Source organism: Aethalodelphis obliquidens, unplaced genomic scaffold, assembly GCF_003676395.1.
Source record: "Aethalodelphis obliquidens isolate GAN/ISIS:26980383/991018 unplaced genomic scaffold, ASM367639v1 scaffold89, whole genome shotgun sequence".
Taxonomy (NCBI): Eukaryota; Metazoa; Chordata; class Mammalia; order Artiodactyla; family Delphinidae; genus Aethalodelphis; species Aethalodelphis obliquidens.
The window spans coordinates 1,237,372-1,252,661 of record NW_020838033.1 but is presented as its reverse complement, the minus strand read 5'-3'; the positions used below and the strand labels follow the sequence as shown (position 1 = coordinate 1,252,661).

The window sequence follows — 15,290 nt, the reverse complement described above, 5'->3', positions numbered from 1 at the left end:
GTACGGGCCTTGTTAAAGCTCTGGCCATTTACAGTTGGAGAGCCAAGTCTTGGATCTCCTCTGCCCTGTCATGGTCTTTAGGTATATCCATGCCTCGTTTTCTATGCTGTGTCTGGCTAACTGGTCTTTGGTCATAAACTTAGAATCGTACTTTTTCCAAATAGTGAATTTTCAAGAAAAAAACTTCTCCCTCATAAAAGAAGGGATCGTGCTACCTAGAATAATAATAATAATGGTAATAATAATATTAGTAATAATAGGTGATCTTGATTATTTGAAAGATTATACTTGCTGCTCTATTTCCTTATTTGCATCCATTTTCTAACCTATTATAATTTACTTTCAGGCCCCTCTGCTCTGGTGGTATGTTTCCAATGTCACCAGTAACTTCCTTAGCATTTGACGCTTGTTGTTTATGTCAGTTTTCTTCTGCTTCTCTTTTCTGTTGGATTCCAAGATGGTGCTTCGCTCTAATCTTTCTGCCTCTCTGAACATTCATGCCCATTGATGACATTTAATTCCTTGTTCCCCCTGAATGCCTTTGGTCTTTCTCTTGCTGTTTTTCTCCCTAGAACTCTATACTTATACCAAGAATAGATTGTGTTTCTCCTTCAAGGCCTTGTGCAACTCTTAGCTGTTGTAGGAATTCTTCCCAAATCTTCTACCATTAATGAATTTCTTCCTCATGTATTCCTATTTGCAGTGTTCTCAGATTGTAAGTTTAGCCTTTGGCCCGTATTATATACACATAGCTCATCATATGGATGTCTGTTTCTGTGGTTAGATTATAAGTGGATAGCAGAGGAGGCACGGTGATGAGGGAGAAGTTTGACTTTGGAGCCAAACAGATCTGGATTTGAATACGGCGATTCTGTTACTCTAGCTGTGTGGTCTTGGGCAGGTCAGCTAACCTCCCTAAACTTTATTTCCTTGAATAATACCTACCTGGCAGTGTAGTCAGCTAAATTATGCATGTAAAGTACCTGTTCCCAGTGCTTGGCAGGTAAAAGCACTCTACACTTGTCTTCATTGTCTATCTTGGGTTCTAAATCAGTTTTTAAATTTTTATTCATTTTCGTATCAGTACTTGGAAAACTGTAAGCATTCAGTAAATGCCTATTGAATTGAAATGATCTTTTATTCCCGTTGCTTCCATCCTTAGTTTATATTCTGTTTGGATCAATATTAAAGTATTATACATTTCCTGAGCTCGTATTAACTGACAGGGTAGTGTTCTAGGTGATGAGAGAACCCCATTTAGAGTTTTAAAATTACCGCATTATTCACAGGGTGCCCGTAATGCATCTGGCGTCCCACCCCCGCCCCCCCACCCCTTCTTTGGTGTATGTTACTTTCATTTAGAAACTTAATTACATAATGAGTTTTCTAGCTAACTTCTCAATTTTCTCCTTCTTTTTAGGCACCAACAGAGAGGCAGTTGCGATATAAGGAAAAGGTTGCTGAACTCAGGAAGAAAAGAAATTCTGGGCTGAGCAAAGAACAGAAAGAGAAATATATGGTGAGAAAATGTTAAATATTTAATTACCATGAACTCTTGCTATCACATTTGATTCCTTTTGGTTACTAAGATTCTGCTTTTCACATTTGCCATTTGGTATGCTCTGTAAGTAACAGGACTCTGGCAGTTAGAGTTCACTATATATAATTCCCCAATAAGAATGGAACTGGGAGTCCTCGAAAAACAAAATACTGTTAGAATTTAGATGAAAAAAAATTGAATCCTTTAGTTTGTAATCCTCACTTTAGGTTTAAAGGGTTAAATTTACCCGCTCGAACAAATACCATGATGTTGGAGATGTCTGTGTAAGGAAGAGTATTCAAGCTAAGCAGTAGTGCATTTCCTGTAATGGAAGAATAAAATACCTACATGATAAAAGGTATTAATTGGGTGATACATTGTATAATAGGTCTTTTTGTAGTGTTTTAATTTATTTTTCTAGTTTTAAAAGTAGTGCACGTTTGTAATAAAAAATATAGAAAAATTAAGGAAAGTATTCAGAAATAAACACTAATCCTACTACCTAAAAATAACCTAAAAATAAGCTAGCATTTTGAGATAAAACTTTCTAGCTTTTTACAATGCCTTATTTACATAGTTTGGATATTATTATAAGTACAGCTTTTAATTCTGTGTTTTCATTTACCTATCTTAAGCTGATTTCCCCGTTTTATTAAAAATTCTTCCAAAATTTTTTTGCACAAAATATTAATTTTTAAGTAAAGATTTATTATAAATATCTTCATAGCGTTTACTTTGAAAATACCAACTATAGAAAAGAAAAATTATAAAAAAATCACCCTCCCAGATATAAACCACTGTTAATGTTTTGGCATCTTCTTCTGATGTGTATTTTTATTTTTTCATGGAGTTGGACTCTTTGTTTACTTAGTCATTAGAATAGATTATTAAAAGTATGGTTTGTGAATACTTAGCATGGCTTCATTAAGACAGAAATATGCCCAACTATGTATTTGCTTTTGTAGCAAATTTACTACCATTTACTACCATCTCCATTTACTCATAAGGGTATCATTTTTAAGACAGTGTGGTAGTCATCACTGTCTTAAAAATGATACCCTTACGAGTAAATGGAGATGGTCCAATTTGAGATATGTGGAGGCTGTGGGGTGAGTTTGTAGCTAAACACCTGCTCCAGACTGTGCTGGGTTTGTAGAGAGAGGGAAGGCTCTAGAAATGGGCTGTGGGGGGGAAGTTGTATGCTTCCCCTCTGTCTTGTTCAGTGTTTTTATCTACAAGTTGGGTAGAGGTGTAATAATACGATAATACCATTTATTGAGTGCTTATGTGCTAGGTAGTCACTGTGGTTATGTTGCTCCCATAATCTTTGTTACAAAGATGGATGGTATTTCACCTGTTTTATAGATGGGAAACTGAGATTTAGAGAGGTAATTTTCCCAGAATCATACAGGTAGAGAGAGTGTCTGAAGTAAAACCTCCTGAAATTTACCTTACATTTGCTTTCCACTAGTTTGGGCTAGGTTATTTGGACTGAACCTTCCTGGTAAAAATGCTGCATAGGATTTTTTAAAGGTTTTTTAAAAAAATTCATGAAACTAGAAGAAATAACTTATACTTAAAACCCAAGTATTAGATAACAGCCCAAATTAAAAAAGATATCCATCAGATGGGCCCAGATTAAGCGGAAGAAATTTTAATTTCAGATTAAGCGGAAGAAATTTTAATAGATGCTGGTGAGTGGTTTCTTCATATGATAATATATGAGCGAAATCTACTGAGTTCTTCCTGGGATGAGCCATCTGCTCCTCTTAACAACCATTATCTTCTGTTCTCTGGGTAGGAGGTGGAGTCTAGGACGGAGTGGGAAGGGCTAGAATCAAAGGTTAAAAGCGAAGTTTCCCCTGTGGAATTTCTTTCTTGTGAAAGGATATTTGTGTAGTGACTGCCATGGTAAGATTTGTTACTTATTTAAAACTGGATTATTTCTATGATTCTAATTTTCTATGTCTGTTCTGTCCCTTGTTCTTGCTTAATATTGAGTAAAACATTTCTCAGAGGCCAGCCTTTTTTCCAGTGCACTTGGGCTGGAGTTCTAAAGTAGGAGCATTATGGTACCTTTGGTGGATCGTGTAGTGGTGGGTGCTGCAGCAGTTCAAGTGAAAGAGTTTACAAAAGACTGCTTTGTCCAACTGCCCCTTCCTACCTGCAGATTTTATTCAGTCTAAAATCTTAGACTCGAAAGCTTAGAGATTCTAGTTTTTATTTGGTTTTGTTTTTAAATGGGGAGTATCCACCAAGGTTCCTTCCAGATTTTAGGATTCTAGGAATTGGTAGTGCCTTTGGGTTTGTTGTATTTTATTTCTTTGTATTGTCACGCACATTTTCAGAGAAAGAAATGGAAGCATAGAGTTCCAAAGAATGAAACTCACTTTTGGAGAGATTATAAGAGCATTTCCTTTCCAGGTTCACTAGGGTGGGTAGTGGGTGTCTTCTGGAATTAATCTGTCTGATAAATAGTTTATTTTGTACTCAATCCCTAGTGCCTAGTATAATGCCTAGCAAATAGTAGGCACTAAATAAATAGCTTATGGTTGTTCTTGGCCCTCTGGTTGGCATCCATTGAAATGCAATAGATTAAGTTCTTAGAAGCAGAGAGTATCATGCTCTGGTTATTTTCCTAGGAACACAGGCAGACCTATGGGAACACTCGGGAACCTCTTTTGGAAAACCTGACTAGCGAGTATGACTTGGACCTTTTCCGAAGAGCACAAGCCCGGGCTTCAGAGGATCTGGTGAGTAGTAAAACCTCCAAGCTGAGGACCACTTGTGAGGGGCACTTGGAACTGCCAAGAAAAATGATTAGCAGTCAATTTGATGGGGATTAAATATACCTTGCTGGTTGACTCTTTCCCCTTCCCCCAGCCATCCTTATTTGAGACTTTCTTCCTTCCCATTCATATTTAAAATTAATTACCCCTCCTCCCTTCCCTCGTCCCTTAAAGTTTTTCCTCCCCACCTCAACTCCTGGAAGGACCTGTTTTGTGGTGGTGGTTAGCTGGGTAAAACAACAGGTATCCCTTTGTGTCAGGTGGGTCATTTGCAATTCCAAGAACCTCTAGACTGGGAGATAACCCCTCTCTGTTGTCCTCTTAACCTAAACAGGAACTCCTCTTTGCAGGGTTGCCTCAGCCCTTCATTACAGCTATAAAAGAATAAAGAGAACGGTGAAGAGGAATAATGGACACAGTTGTTGTCAGATATTTGAAAATTATTCTTTGACACAGCCTAGTTTCATGTATTAAGATTTTCCTCTTCTGATTTTTATTTATAGTTACCATTTAGTTTTGATTCCCTAGGCAGAATTTTCAACAGTTTTGCTTTAAGAAAATTGTGAATGAGGGATCTTGCCTGGTGGTCCAGTGGTTAAGACTCTGTGCTTCCACTGGAGGGGGCATGGGTTTGATCCCTGGTCTGGGAACTAAGATCCCGCATGATGCACGGTGCTGCCAAAAACAAGAATTGTGCTTGAGTTTACCTCGGATTTAATGAATTGAATGTCTTCAAGGAAATTTAGCTTGTAAAGTGAATTTCATCTTCCTCTTTAAAAAAATTATATTGAATACTTTATTTAAAAATTCTCGCATAGACTTGTTGAAAGTTTTGTGGGAGGCAGGGTTTGATAGCTGCCCTTGGCTAGGCTGGGTTGCTGCTGTTGGTTTCTTCTCTCCTACCCTGGAACAGAGCATTTCCTAGGTCAGCTTTTCACAACTCTTTACCTGGTTATTCAAAATTATTTCTGTAGCCAACTCATAGCCGCTGAGTGGGCACAGGCATCCAAAAATATCTTCTACTTTCTAGCTTTAGGTTCCAGAATTAAAGCATCATCCCTCTTTCAAAAATATTTTTTAAAGGACCTAAGCTGAGAGGATGGCTGCCATGGCTGTATGTCATGAAGATCCTCGCAGCTTTATAAAAGCTGCAGATATGTAAAGCACATTCTAGAGAATCTTTTGTTTAGTTTTAGAATGTTTCGTAAAGGTGTAGGGAGTATTTGTGATAGATTTGCCTTTTATCATTCAGTTTGGTTCTGGCTGGTAAAAATAAAATTTTACCAAGGACTTGTTCAGGAGATGAGGCCCAGAGTGTGGCAGGGAGCAGAGAAAAGCCACTATTGAGGTCTGTGCTCTGGGCTGTGCAGATAGTTACATTTTCTGTAAGCTTCCTAGTTCTGGTTATCTATGCTCCTGTAGTTCTCTTCAGTGCAAGTTTCTCGTGAGATAGAAGCCAAATCTGATTTTTTTTTTCTCATAGCCTAGCATGGTGGCGTGCACACAGCTTAACAACAACAGAAATGATCAATTCTAATCCTCCTTTGACTTAATTTCTTGTCTACAACAGGAGAAGTTAAGGCTGCAAGGCCAAATCACAGAGGGGAGCAACATGATTAAAACAATTGCTTTTGGTCGCTATGAGCTTGATACGTGGTACCATTCTCCCTATCCTGAGGAATATGCACGACTGGGACGTCTTTACATGTGTGAATTCTGTTTAAAATACATGAAGAGCCAAACAATACTCCGCCGACACATGGTAAGTTGTTTGGGGGTCCATGACCATGGTGGTGATAAGCTGTGGGATCTCTAGATTTAGACATCTATCTAAGCACCTCTAAGAGGTCCACAGAAATGGGACGAAGGCACAGGAAATTGAAAGCCACATTTCAGAGTCGGGATATACAGCCTGTGGCAAGCCTGGGTGGCCCTTAACCACATCCTGTCATACTCATCTCCCTGTCTTTTTTCTTGCTGCCTGCTCTTGTCTGTTTCTCCCTTGGGATGTGAATTACCTCTGCCCACAGTTTTTCTATGTCTCAACTAGATGAAAATAAATGGACTTCATTAGATAGACCTTCATTAGACAGAAATGGGACGTGACTCACCTTTTGTATCCCCAGCAGCTAGCATGGGCAGTTAATGCCCCATAAATGTGTGTTAAATGAACACTTGCTTAAGAAAGACAAATTATGAAATTAACAGAATGGGTCCTTAGGTCAGCCCCTCCCTTGAGTTGCTTAGTGTTTTCTGGTTTCTGAACGGTCTTATTCCTGTGAAAATAGGAATAAACACTTGAATCTGATTTTATTGTTGACAAATGTGCTCACTAGGTATTTTGCAGTTTTAAGCCATTTTTCTTTCCTTAGTTATGGAATGAAAAGGCTTGTCTTAAAGGGAATTTCTGCCATGGAGCAGGGATGTGGAAGGGTCAGGGGTGGAGATTAGTCTGTCAGGTGGGGAAACCTATCTTTTTTCTTATTTCCATAGTCACAACGTAATTGTGGCTCTAAGGCCTTTTAGGGTGTCTCTTTTCCCTTCCCCTTCCGTCTTTATTTCCCAGGATTTCCACATGCTGAGAATCTATAACCCAGACTTCCTATGATTTCTGTCATAAGACTCTCCTCCCCAGTTTGGTGATAACTGCTTTTTGGTGTTCCCAACTCTGGAGTACGTAGTGGCCCAGAACTGCCACTGCTGATTAAGCCCTCTAGACTCCAGCCCACTAGGCTCCCACTAGACTGGGTGGGGAAGGATGTGGGGAGGGGGGACGGGGAGGGAGGGCAGGTGGGTGATGAGTGAGGACTGGACTCCATGATTGAAGACCATGGAGATAACCTCATTTAGGGTTTGCTATGTGAAAGACTGGTATTTTTACTGATATGAACTGCTTACTATTTGTGCCCTTTTTCTTTTTGTTTCTGTTTTATTTAGTGGCACTAACCAATGAAGTAGCTAAAAGGCAAGAAATAGTAGTAGGGGGAGCAAACAGAGGGCCTAGATAAATCTGAGGATCAAGTAAACATTCTGAATATTTGAGGTTCTCTACTGTATTATATGAGTTACAAAAAGTGAATTTCATGAAATAAACACCTGTTCTAGTTCACACGCCTGAAGATCCCTATTGCTTTAGGCACAACCACGGAAATGGGCTTTCTTTGGCCATTTGGCCAACAGTTTGGCTTCTGTTTCTGAAGATAATTGGTGTTCATTTGCTTATTGTTGGGAAAAGCCAACATGAATAGAGAGGTGGAGATAGGAACAAACTACAGGTGGAGCTTTCTTGAAACAAGACCAGTTACTGCATATGTGGCCTTACATGTGACAAGTTGGGGCATGATTCTTGAGTTGACCGAAAGAGTCACAATAAAATTTAATAAAAAAATATTCCATATACATATGCCTTTTAAATGATATTTTTAAAAGTATTTTACATAAAACCTTTTAAAAATTCACCCATTTACAGCAGTGGCTTCCCGGCTGCATTAAATCTATTAGCAATTGAGGGTGAGGAAAGTAGTACCTTGTGCCCCCTTGTGGCCAAGTCAGTGTCCGTTGTCCTGTCTTCCTCCCTCCTCCGCTCCCCCTGCTTCCTGCTGCTCAACCAGGCTTCCTTGCCTTTTTTTTTTTTTTTTTTTTAAGCCACAGAAGGACATGCTCCTATTTCATTACCGTATAACAAACGGAACACTTGGAGAGGGGGGCATGGTTTTTATCACTGGGTCTGTTTTCTAATCTGAAAAAAAGAAGACCATAATGGTTTAGGTGGTAATGAGAAGTTTCTGGTAAAGGTGAGAGTACCTTTACCTAGCAACTCTCAGCTGCTGGAATTAAGCTGCTTAAGAATTTCCTGTTGGCACAAGGCATTTTATAATAAGCTGGGGTATTTTTTTAAATTTATCTTGCTTTTACGTGGTAGATGATTTTAATCTCCTGGGTTGGAACAGTGCCAGAATATAATCCAGAAAACCTGTTCCAAACTGCTATAAAAATACCATAAATATATTGCAGTGACTTTAGAAACCTTTATTCGTTTCACTAAAAAGAAAATCTGTTTTGCTGTATGTTCTCAGGTTTGTCCACCTGTCCATCTCAGCTAACTAAATTTGACCTGTGATTCCTTTTCCCTTTTGAGCAGCATTCTTACTGGGAAGGTTTGTTTCTCTGATGTGAATTCCATTCTCTTGCAGGCTAAGTGTGTGTGGAAACACCCACCCGGAGATGAGATATATCGCAAAGGTTCAATCTCTGTGTTTGAAGTGGATGGCAAGAAAAACAAGGTAAAAAGTGCTGACATCAGAAAAAGGGGTGAAAGTGTTGTACATTCACAGGTTTCAGAAATTTGTTTTATCTCCATCTCACCTTGTAAAGAAGATAGAACTCTTCTGTTGGCCAAAATACACAATTTCTGCTTCATTAACAATAATGGTATGATCTTTAAATTTTAGGCCTTTATCTGATAAGTATAAGAATCACTGGCCCACACATAAACGTTGTTTCTCTACTTCCAGATCTACTGCCAAAACCTGTGCCTGTTGGCCAAGCTTTTTCTGGACCACAAGACATTATATTATGATGTGGAACCCTTCCTGTTCTATGTTATGACAGAAGCAGACAACACTGGTTGTCACCTGATTGGATATTTTTCCAAGGTCAGCAGGATCTGGAGATTAAGAAGCTGATGACCAGAGCAGGGTGATTGATGTTGGCATATGGTGACGCAGATCACTGATGGAAAGAGGCAGCTCCCTGGGCAATGATGACAGCCCTTTTCTTAAAGGGTGGCGGGGGTGGGGTAGAAATCCACGTATCAAAGATTATTTAATGAAAATGTGCAATTCTTTATTAAAAGCTTCTGATTTATTCATTTCTGGACTTGTGGATTGAAGCTGCCCATTAATTAATGGCCAGGGCCCTGCCTACTAACCCACAAGCCCACATCTTGTAGTCAAGCCAACCAGCTCTCCTGGCTTTGCTCTTCTCTGTGGTATTAGCTTAAAACCAGGAATATGTTCCTTTTGCCTGGTTTTCTAGCTGGGCTCCTTCAGTTGATAACGCCACTGTGCCTTTAAAGACTCAAGGCCAGATTTTGCTTATGACTTTTTAATATAACAACTTTATTGAAATATAATTCCCCTACCATACAATTCACTCATTTAAAGTGTATGGTGTAGTGGTTTTTAGCATGTTCACAGAGTTGTGCAACCACCTGGCAGTCACCACAATCAGTTTTTGTTACCCCAGTAAGAAACCCCATACCCATAAGTAGTCACTCCTCATTTCCACTCATTCCCTCCCAGCCCCACTGTCTCTATCAGTTTGCCTGTTCTGGACATTTCACATAAATGGAATCATGCAGTATGTGATTTAATTGTGTTTTGACCCCCTTCCAGAATGGGGACTTACTGTTTGGATTCCCTCCCTTCTCCAGTAGGCAACACTCTTTTGAAATACTGCTTTTAAAGAGGGCTGCTCTAGACTGACTCAGCGTTCTAAACCTTCTTGCCTTGCTCTGTGCCTGTAAGGAACCCAGAGTCAGCCCCCTTAAGATGAGACTGGAAATCTTAGAGCTAGGGAAACCCTGGGATCATAATAAAGGGTGTGGATGTACCAGCTGTGAGCCTGACAGCCACTCCTCAGGACTAGTTAGCATATATTTTGCAAGCAACCTTGTTTTGTATCTGTGGGACTGCTGATACCTTTGGTTCCAAATTCTCATGACCCACTCATCTGTTTGCTCTTGATTTTAGGAAAAGAATTCATTCCTCAACTACAATGTATCCTGTATCCTTACCATGCCTCAGTACATGAGACAGGGCTATGGCAAGATGCTTATTGATTTCAGTAAGTGAAACAGGAAAGTCATAAGTTCCACAAGCAGGGACCATGTGAATATTGTTGTTTGTCCTTTTGTCCTGTGATCTGTCTATACAGTTCCTGGCATGTAGTGGAATTACACTGGTATTAAGTGAATGTAGTAAGTGGAAGAAACCTGAACATTGTCAGTTGGCCTGATACACATTGAACACTCAAATGAATACAGGACCCTGAGTTGGTACCTAATGGTGGGAGATATAGAGGATAGTAAAGTAAGCTCTTTAGGATTACCCCAGTTTGAGACTTACCGACAGCACATACATGCATAAGGCTTCAAATTTGTTCTTGGGTGTTAGGAATTTTAGTTTTGTAAGCTTTTGTCTAGAGGCAGTCGTCTTATTAATCATGGATTCTGTATTTGGGAATTTGCCTACTCATTAAAATTTATTCATAAGCCCCAAATCAACCAACACGCCCATGGCAGCAAAAAAAAAAAGTCACCATGCATTCCCAGATGAAGTTAAACAAGGTGCCTTGTTTCGGCTCTCTGTGTTTAAACCAGTGTCCTTTTCATGGTCTATTAGTGCCATGTCATTCATATTTTTGTGCCTTTTTAAAAATCTTTATTTATGTGGCTGCGCCAGGTCTTAGTTGTGCAGGATCTTCATTGCCTCGTGCGAGATCTTCGTTGTGGCGTGCGGGACCTTTAGTTGCGGCATGCATGCGGGATCTAGTTCCCTGACCAGGAATCAAACCTGGGCCCCCTGCATTGGGAGCGCGGAGTCTTAACCACTGGACCACCAGGGAAGTCCCCATATTTTTGTGCTTTTTGTTATTGATTTTCTTTTCTTTTTTTTTTTTTTTTGGCCGCGCCACACAGCTTGTGGGATGTTAGTTCCCCGACAAGGGATTGAACCTGGGCCCTTGGCAGTGAAAGCGTGGAGTCCCAACTACTGGACTGGTTTTAAATGGTCCCTAAGCGTAGTGCTGAAGTACTGTCTAGGAAGGCTGTGATGTGCCTTACAGAGAAAGTGCGTTTTATAGATAGGTTTTATTCAGGCATACATTATTGTGCTGTTGGCTGTTAGTTCACTGTTAATGAATCAATGATATGTATTAAATAGGTGTTTTTAAACAGAAGCACATAAAGCGAGGTTATGTATTGATTGGTTGACAAAAATGTGACCAGCAGCCCACAGGAACCTAACCCTGTATCTCCCCTAAGAGCAGTGGTTCAATATTCGCTAATTCAGTGTTCACTGTGACTTTGTAGAATATAACTACTGTAAATAATGAGATTCAACCGTGTTTTATTCGATATTCACTGTAACATGACATATTTTAGTCAAATTAGAATTCTTAGAAACAGCTTTGTGATCCTTTTTTTTTTTTTTTTTTTTTTCGTGGTACGTGGTCCTCTCACTGTTGTGGCCTCTCCCGTTGCGGAGCAAGGCTCTGGATGCGCAGGCTCAGCGGCCATGGCTCACGGGCCCAGCCGCTCCACGACATGTGGGATCTTCCCGGACCGGGGCACAAACTCATGTCCCCTGCATCGGCAGGTGGACTCTCAACCACTGCGCCACCAGGGGAGCCCCCCCCCCTTTTTTTTTTTTAAGCCATCTGGTAAGAGATGAATCAGGAAATGGCATAATCCACTAAGGGTGTGAGGGGATTGTATATCTTTGAATAGGTAACACCTATTTTATAATTGATATTGCAAAGCAGACTCTGCTCCTTAAATCTTTTTCCATGTTGGTACATTGTTCTTACTAGGGTGAGATACAGTGTCTGTATTGTTCCCTGGCAGGTTATTTGCTTTCCAAAGTGGAAGAAAAAGTTGGCTCCCCAGAGCGTCCACTCTCAGATCTGGGGCTCATAAGCTACCGCAGTTACTGGAAAGAAGTGCTTCTTCGTTACCTGCATAATTTCCAAGGCAAAGAGATTTCTATCAAAGGTTGGTTTTTGACTCTTAGAAAATGGTTGTTACTCAAGATGTTAGTTCCACTGAATATTCTGACTTTTCTATTTGGCCCTGTTCATGCTTTGTAACCTGCGAAGAAAATAACCCCATTCTGTGTTTCATCTGAATATGAGAGCAGAAGGCCCACTAATGTGGACCACTCACTAAAGGTGCCTAAGGATTCCAGAGTGTTTGGCCCTTGGGACTGGTTATATGATTTGGTTTCTTGGGACTGGTTATATGATTTGGTTTCTTGGGACTGGTTATATGATTTGGTTTCTTGGGACTGGTTATATGATTTGGTTTCTTACAGAGAAAATGTGGTGGGTTTTTTTGTTTTTAAAATTTTTTTTTTTGAGTTTTGAACTTTATTTATTTACTTATTTTTGGCTGCGTTGGGTCTTCATTGCTGCATGCAGGCTCCCTCTAGTTGAGGTGAGCGGGGGCTTACTCTTCGTTGTGGTGCACGGCCTCTAATTGCAGTGGCTTCTCCCGTTGCGGAGCACAGCGCGGGCTTCAGTAGTTGTGGCTCGCGGGCCCCAGAGTGCAGGCTCAGTAGTTGTGGCACATGGGCTTAGTTGCTCCGCCGCATGTGGGATCTTCCCGGACCAGGGCTCGAACCCGTGTCCCCTGCCTTGGCAGGCTGATTCCTAACCACTGTGCTACCAGGGAAGTCTGAAAATGTGTTTTATAGATAGATTTTATTCAGACATTCGTTATTGCGTCTCAAATCTCAGGTTGCTGACACTTTAATTCTCCACAAAAGTCAAGAAAGAAGAAAAACTTCAAGTCTTTTGGCACACACAGGAACTTCTAACATCCCTGAATATTTGTGAGGATGGGAGAATTTAGTTTGGTCTGTCTTTGACCTTGATTTCTATAGGGGCCAAGTGGTTTCCTGCTGTAATATCCGTCTTCTGTAGTTATTTTAACTGGTCAAATGAATGCTTCGTAAATTTCTTCTGAACAGCTTGGGTCAAGTAGTGAAGATTCCAAACATTTGGAGTCTGCGTCTAGATTTCCTCCAAGGCAAAGGGGGCCTTGGTGGGGCAGGGTGGGGGTGGTGTCTACGTTTTGGCCAAGTTCTCAGTAGCTCTTCTGTTTCAGAAATTAGCCAGGAGACAGCTGTGAATCCTGTGGACATTGTCAGCACTCTGCAAGCCCTTCAGATGCTCAAATATTGGAAAGGAAAACACCTAGTTTTGAAGAGACAGGTAAAGTTACTCTCAGCCTCTTGCTCATTGCTTAATGTCCCTTGAGGCCTAGCAGAGCAAAGTGGGGCCTTCACACCTTACAGGTAACCTTCCCTTAAAGGAGTCTGGCTCTACGCATCCTTTACTTGGTCTCATCGTTAGGCTTATCTTAAGCTCCTGTCTCAGATTTGATGACAGACGTGTAAGCAGCTCCAGTTAAGCAGCTTTATGTCGCACAGTCGCACTTCTATCCTTTGATGATTTTCTTAGATCAGATGAAGAGTGCCCATCTGTGGAGGAGAATCTTCATAAACTCCAGGGCCTGTGGAAGTGGTTTTAAATTCCTTTAACAAATGCCATCTCAACTCATGCCAATTTAAAATTTTTTTAAGTTGACTTATAACGTTTACTGATGGAAGATGAATAATGATTTTCAGGTCTTACCGAAAGCATAGTAAGAAGAAATGGATTAGGTAGGAGAGCACTAGGTAAATCAAAAGATAATTTTTTTTTTATATACTTGTCTCACACCTTAGTATATTATTAAATCTTTGGCCATTTCTTCTTTGCTAATAATCATTTTGGAATCCACTTACAAACATGTTTTAGTTGAATGTATATAATAATTTTTCCCATTGTTCTCCCTCAGGACCTGATTGATGAGTGGATAGCCAAAGAGGCCAAAAGATCCAACTCCAATAAAACCATGGATCCAAGCTGTTTAAAATGGACCCCTCCCAAGGGCACTTAAAGTGACCGGTTACTCCGAGCCAGCGAACCCCAGCAGTAGGAATCCGTACCCTAGGGATCTGTCTGTCATTTCTGTTGCTCTTGTGATTGGCAAGTACAGTATCCTTTGGGAAGGCCATCCCCCTCAGGACTGTCCTGGCTCCGACCTTCGTGTACACTGCAGACGCTGGTTCTGAGGAACTGTTGTTTCGGCCTCAGTGAGGTTGCCTGGATGGGATCTGTATTAGACTTGAGTGCAGATCCCTCGTAGCACTGACCCAAGGTGTTCTGTTTTGGTACTGTACCTGTCCAGTCACTGGTTCTCTCCTCTGGCCCCATGAGGTTGTGTCGTGTCTTCTAAACTTTGTAATAGTGCTTCTTCTTGCCGCCCAGTCACCAGACCACCAACTACGGTTACTGCCACCAGGACATTCCCAGTTACTCCTTACCTGTGTTCTTGGAGGGGCAGGGAAGAGGTAACACTTCTGAGTGTGTGTGTGTGCTGGGAGGGGTCCCTTCCCTTTGGATTTCATCTCACTTTAAGTTTTTTCCTCCATTTTAACTGAAAGACCTGTTTTTGATCAGTATCAGGCTGACCAGAGCCAAATACTTTTTTTTTTTTTTTTTTTTTTTTTTTTTGCGGTACGCGGGCCTCTCACTGTTGTGGCCTCTCCCGTTGCGGAGCACAGGCTCCAGACATGCAGGCTCAGCGGCCATGGCTCACGGGCCCAGCCGTTCCGCGGCATGTGGGATGTTCCTGCACCGGGGCACGAACCCGCGTCCCCTGCATCGGCGGGCGGACTCTCAACCACTGTGCCACCAGGGAAGCCCCGAGCCAAATACTTCTGAAGACTCGCAGGGATTAGTCTTGGTTACAGCACGTTATCTGAGTGAGGTGGAGAAAAGAATGGAGAAGTGGTGATTCTGTATTTGGATTTGAGTTCACCTGTGGGCAGTGGGCAACGTCTTGGTGGAAGGGAATGGAATACTACTTTTTGCCTCACCAGAAAGTGCCCAGTGGTAAATGTTTTCTTCTCTTTACTCCCTGCCCGTCTTTACGTTTGCAGGTGCCAAAATACTTTCCAGTTCTCCCTTTCATGCTGCATGTTAACTGGTTAATTATACTGCAGAAACCTTTTCACCAGTACCAGTCTGATATAGCATACCTATACTTCCACGTAAGTTACACTGCTTTTGTCTGAACATCCTTGGAGAAGTGATTGAAAATGACTTCCGTGTCTCAGCCCATGACTCAGCAA

At 41.0% G+C, this 15,290-nt stretch overlaps 1 protein-coding gene across 4 annotated transcripts in view; it reads left to right on the top strand.

Annotated features, from left to right (window-relative positions):
• The window catches only part of KAT7 (lysine acetyltransferase 7), a 33,252-nt gene that overhangs the window by 15,787 nt on the left and 2,175 nt on the right, over positions 1–15,290 (top strand). For 3 of the 4 annotated variants that reach the window (XM_027094510.1, XM_027094509.1, XM_027094508.1), the window contains 9 exons: positions 1,421–1,519; positions 4,183–4,293; positions 5,900–6,091; positions 8,523–8,612; positions 8,844–8,984; positions 10,083–10,176; positions 11,957–12,103; positions 13,217–13,323; positions 13,952–14,715. In XM_027094510.1, the coding sequence (XP_026950311.1) occupies positions 1,421–1,519; positions 4,183–4,293; positions 5,900–6,091; positions 8,523–8,612; positions 8,844–8,984; positions 10,083–10,176; positions 11,957–12,103; positions 13,217–13,323; positions 13,952–14,053 (1,083 nt within the window). In that variant the 3' untranslated portion in view covers positions 14,054–14,715. Of the gene's footprint in view, positions 1–1,420; positions 1,520–4,182; positions 4,294–5,899; positions 6,092–8,522; positions 8,613–8,843; positions 8,985–10,082; positions 10,177–11,956; positions 12,104–13,216; positions 13,324–13,951; positions 14,716–15,290 lie in introns of those variants that run through there. The other variant, XR_003430333.1, reaches the window with a different exon arrangement.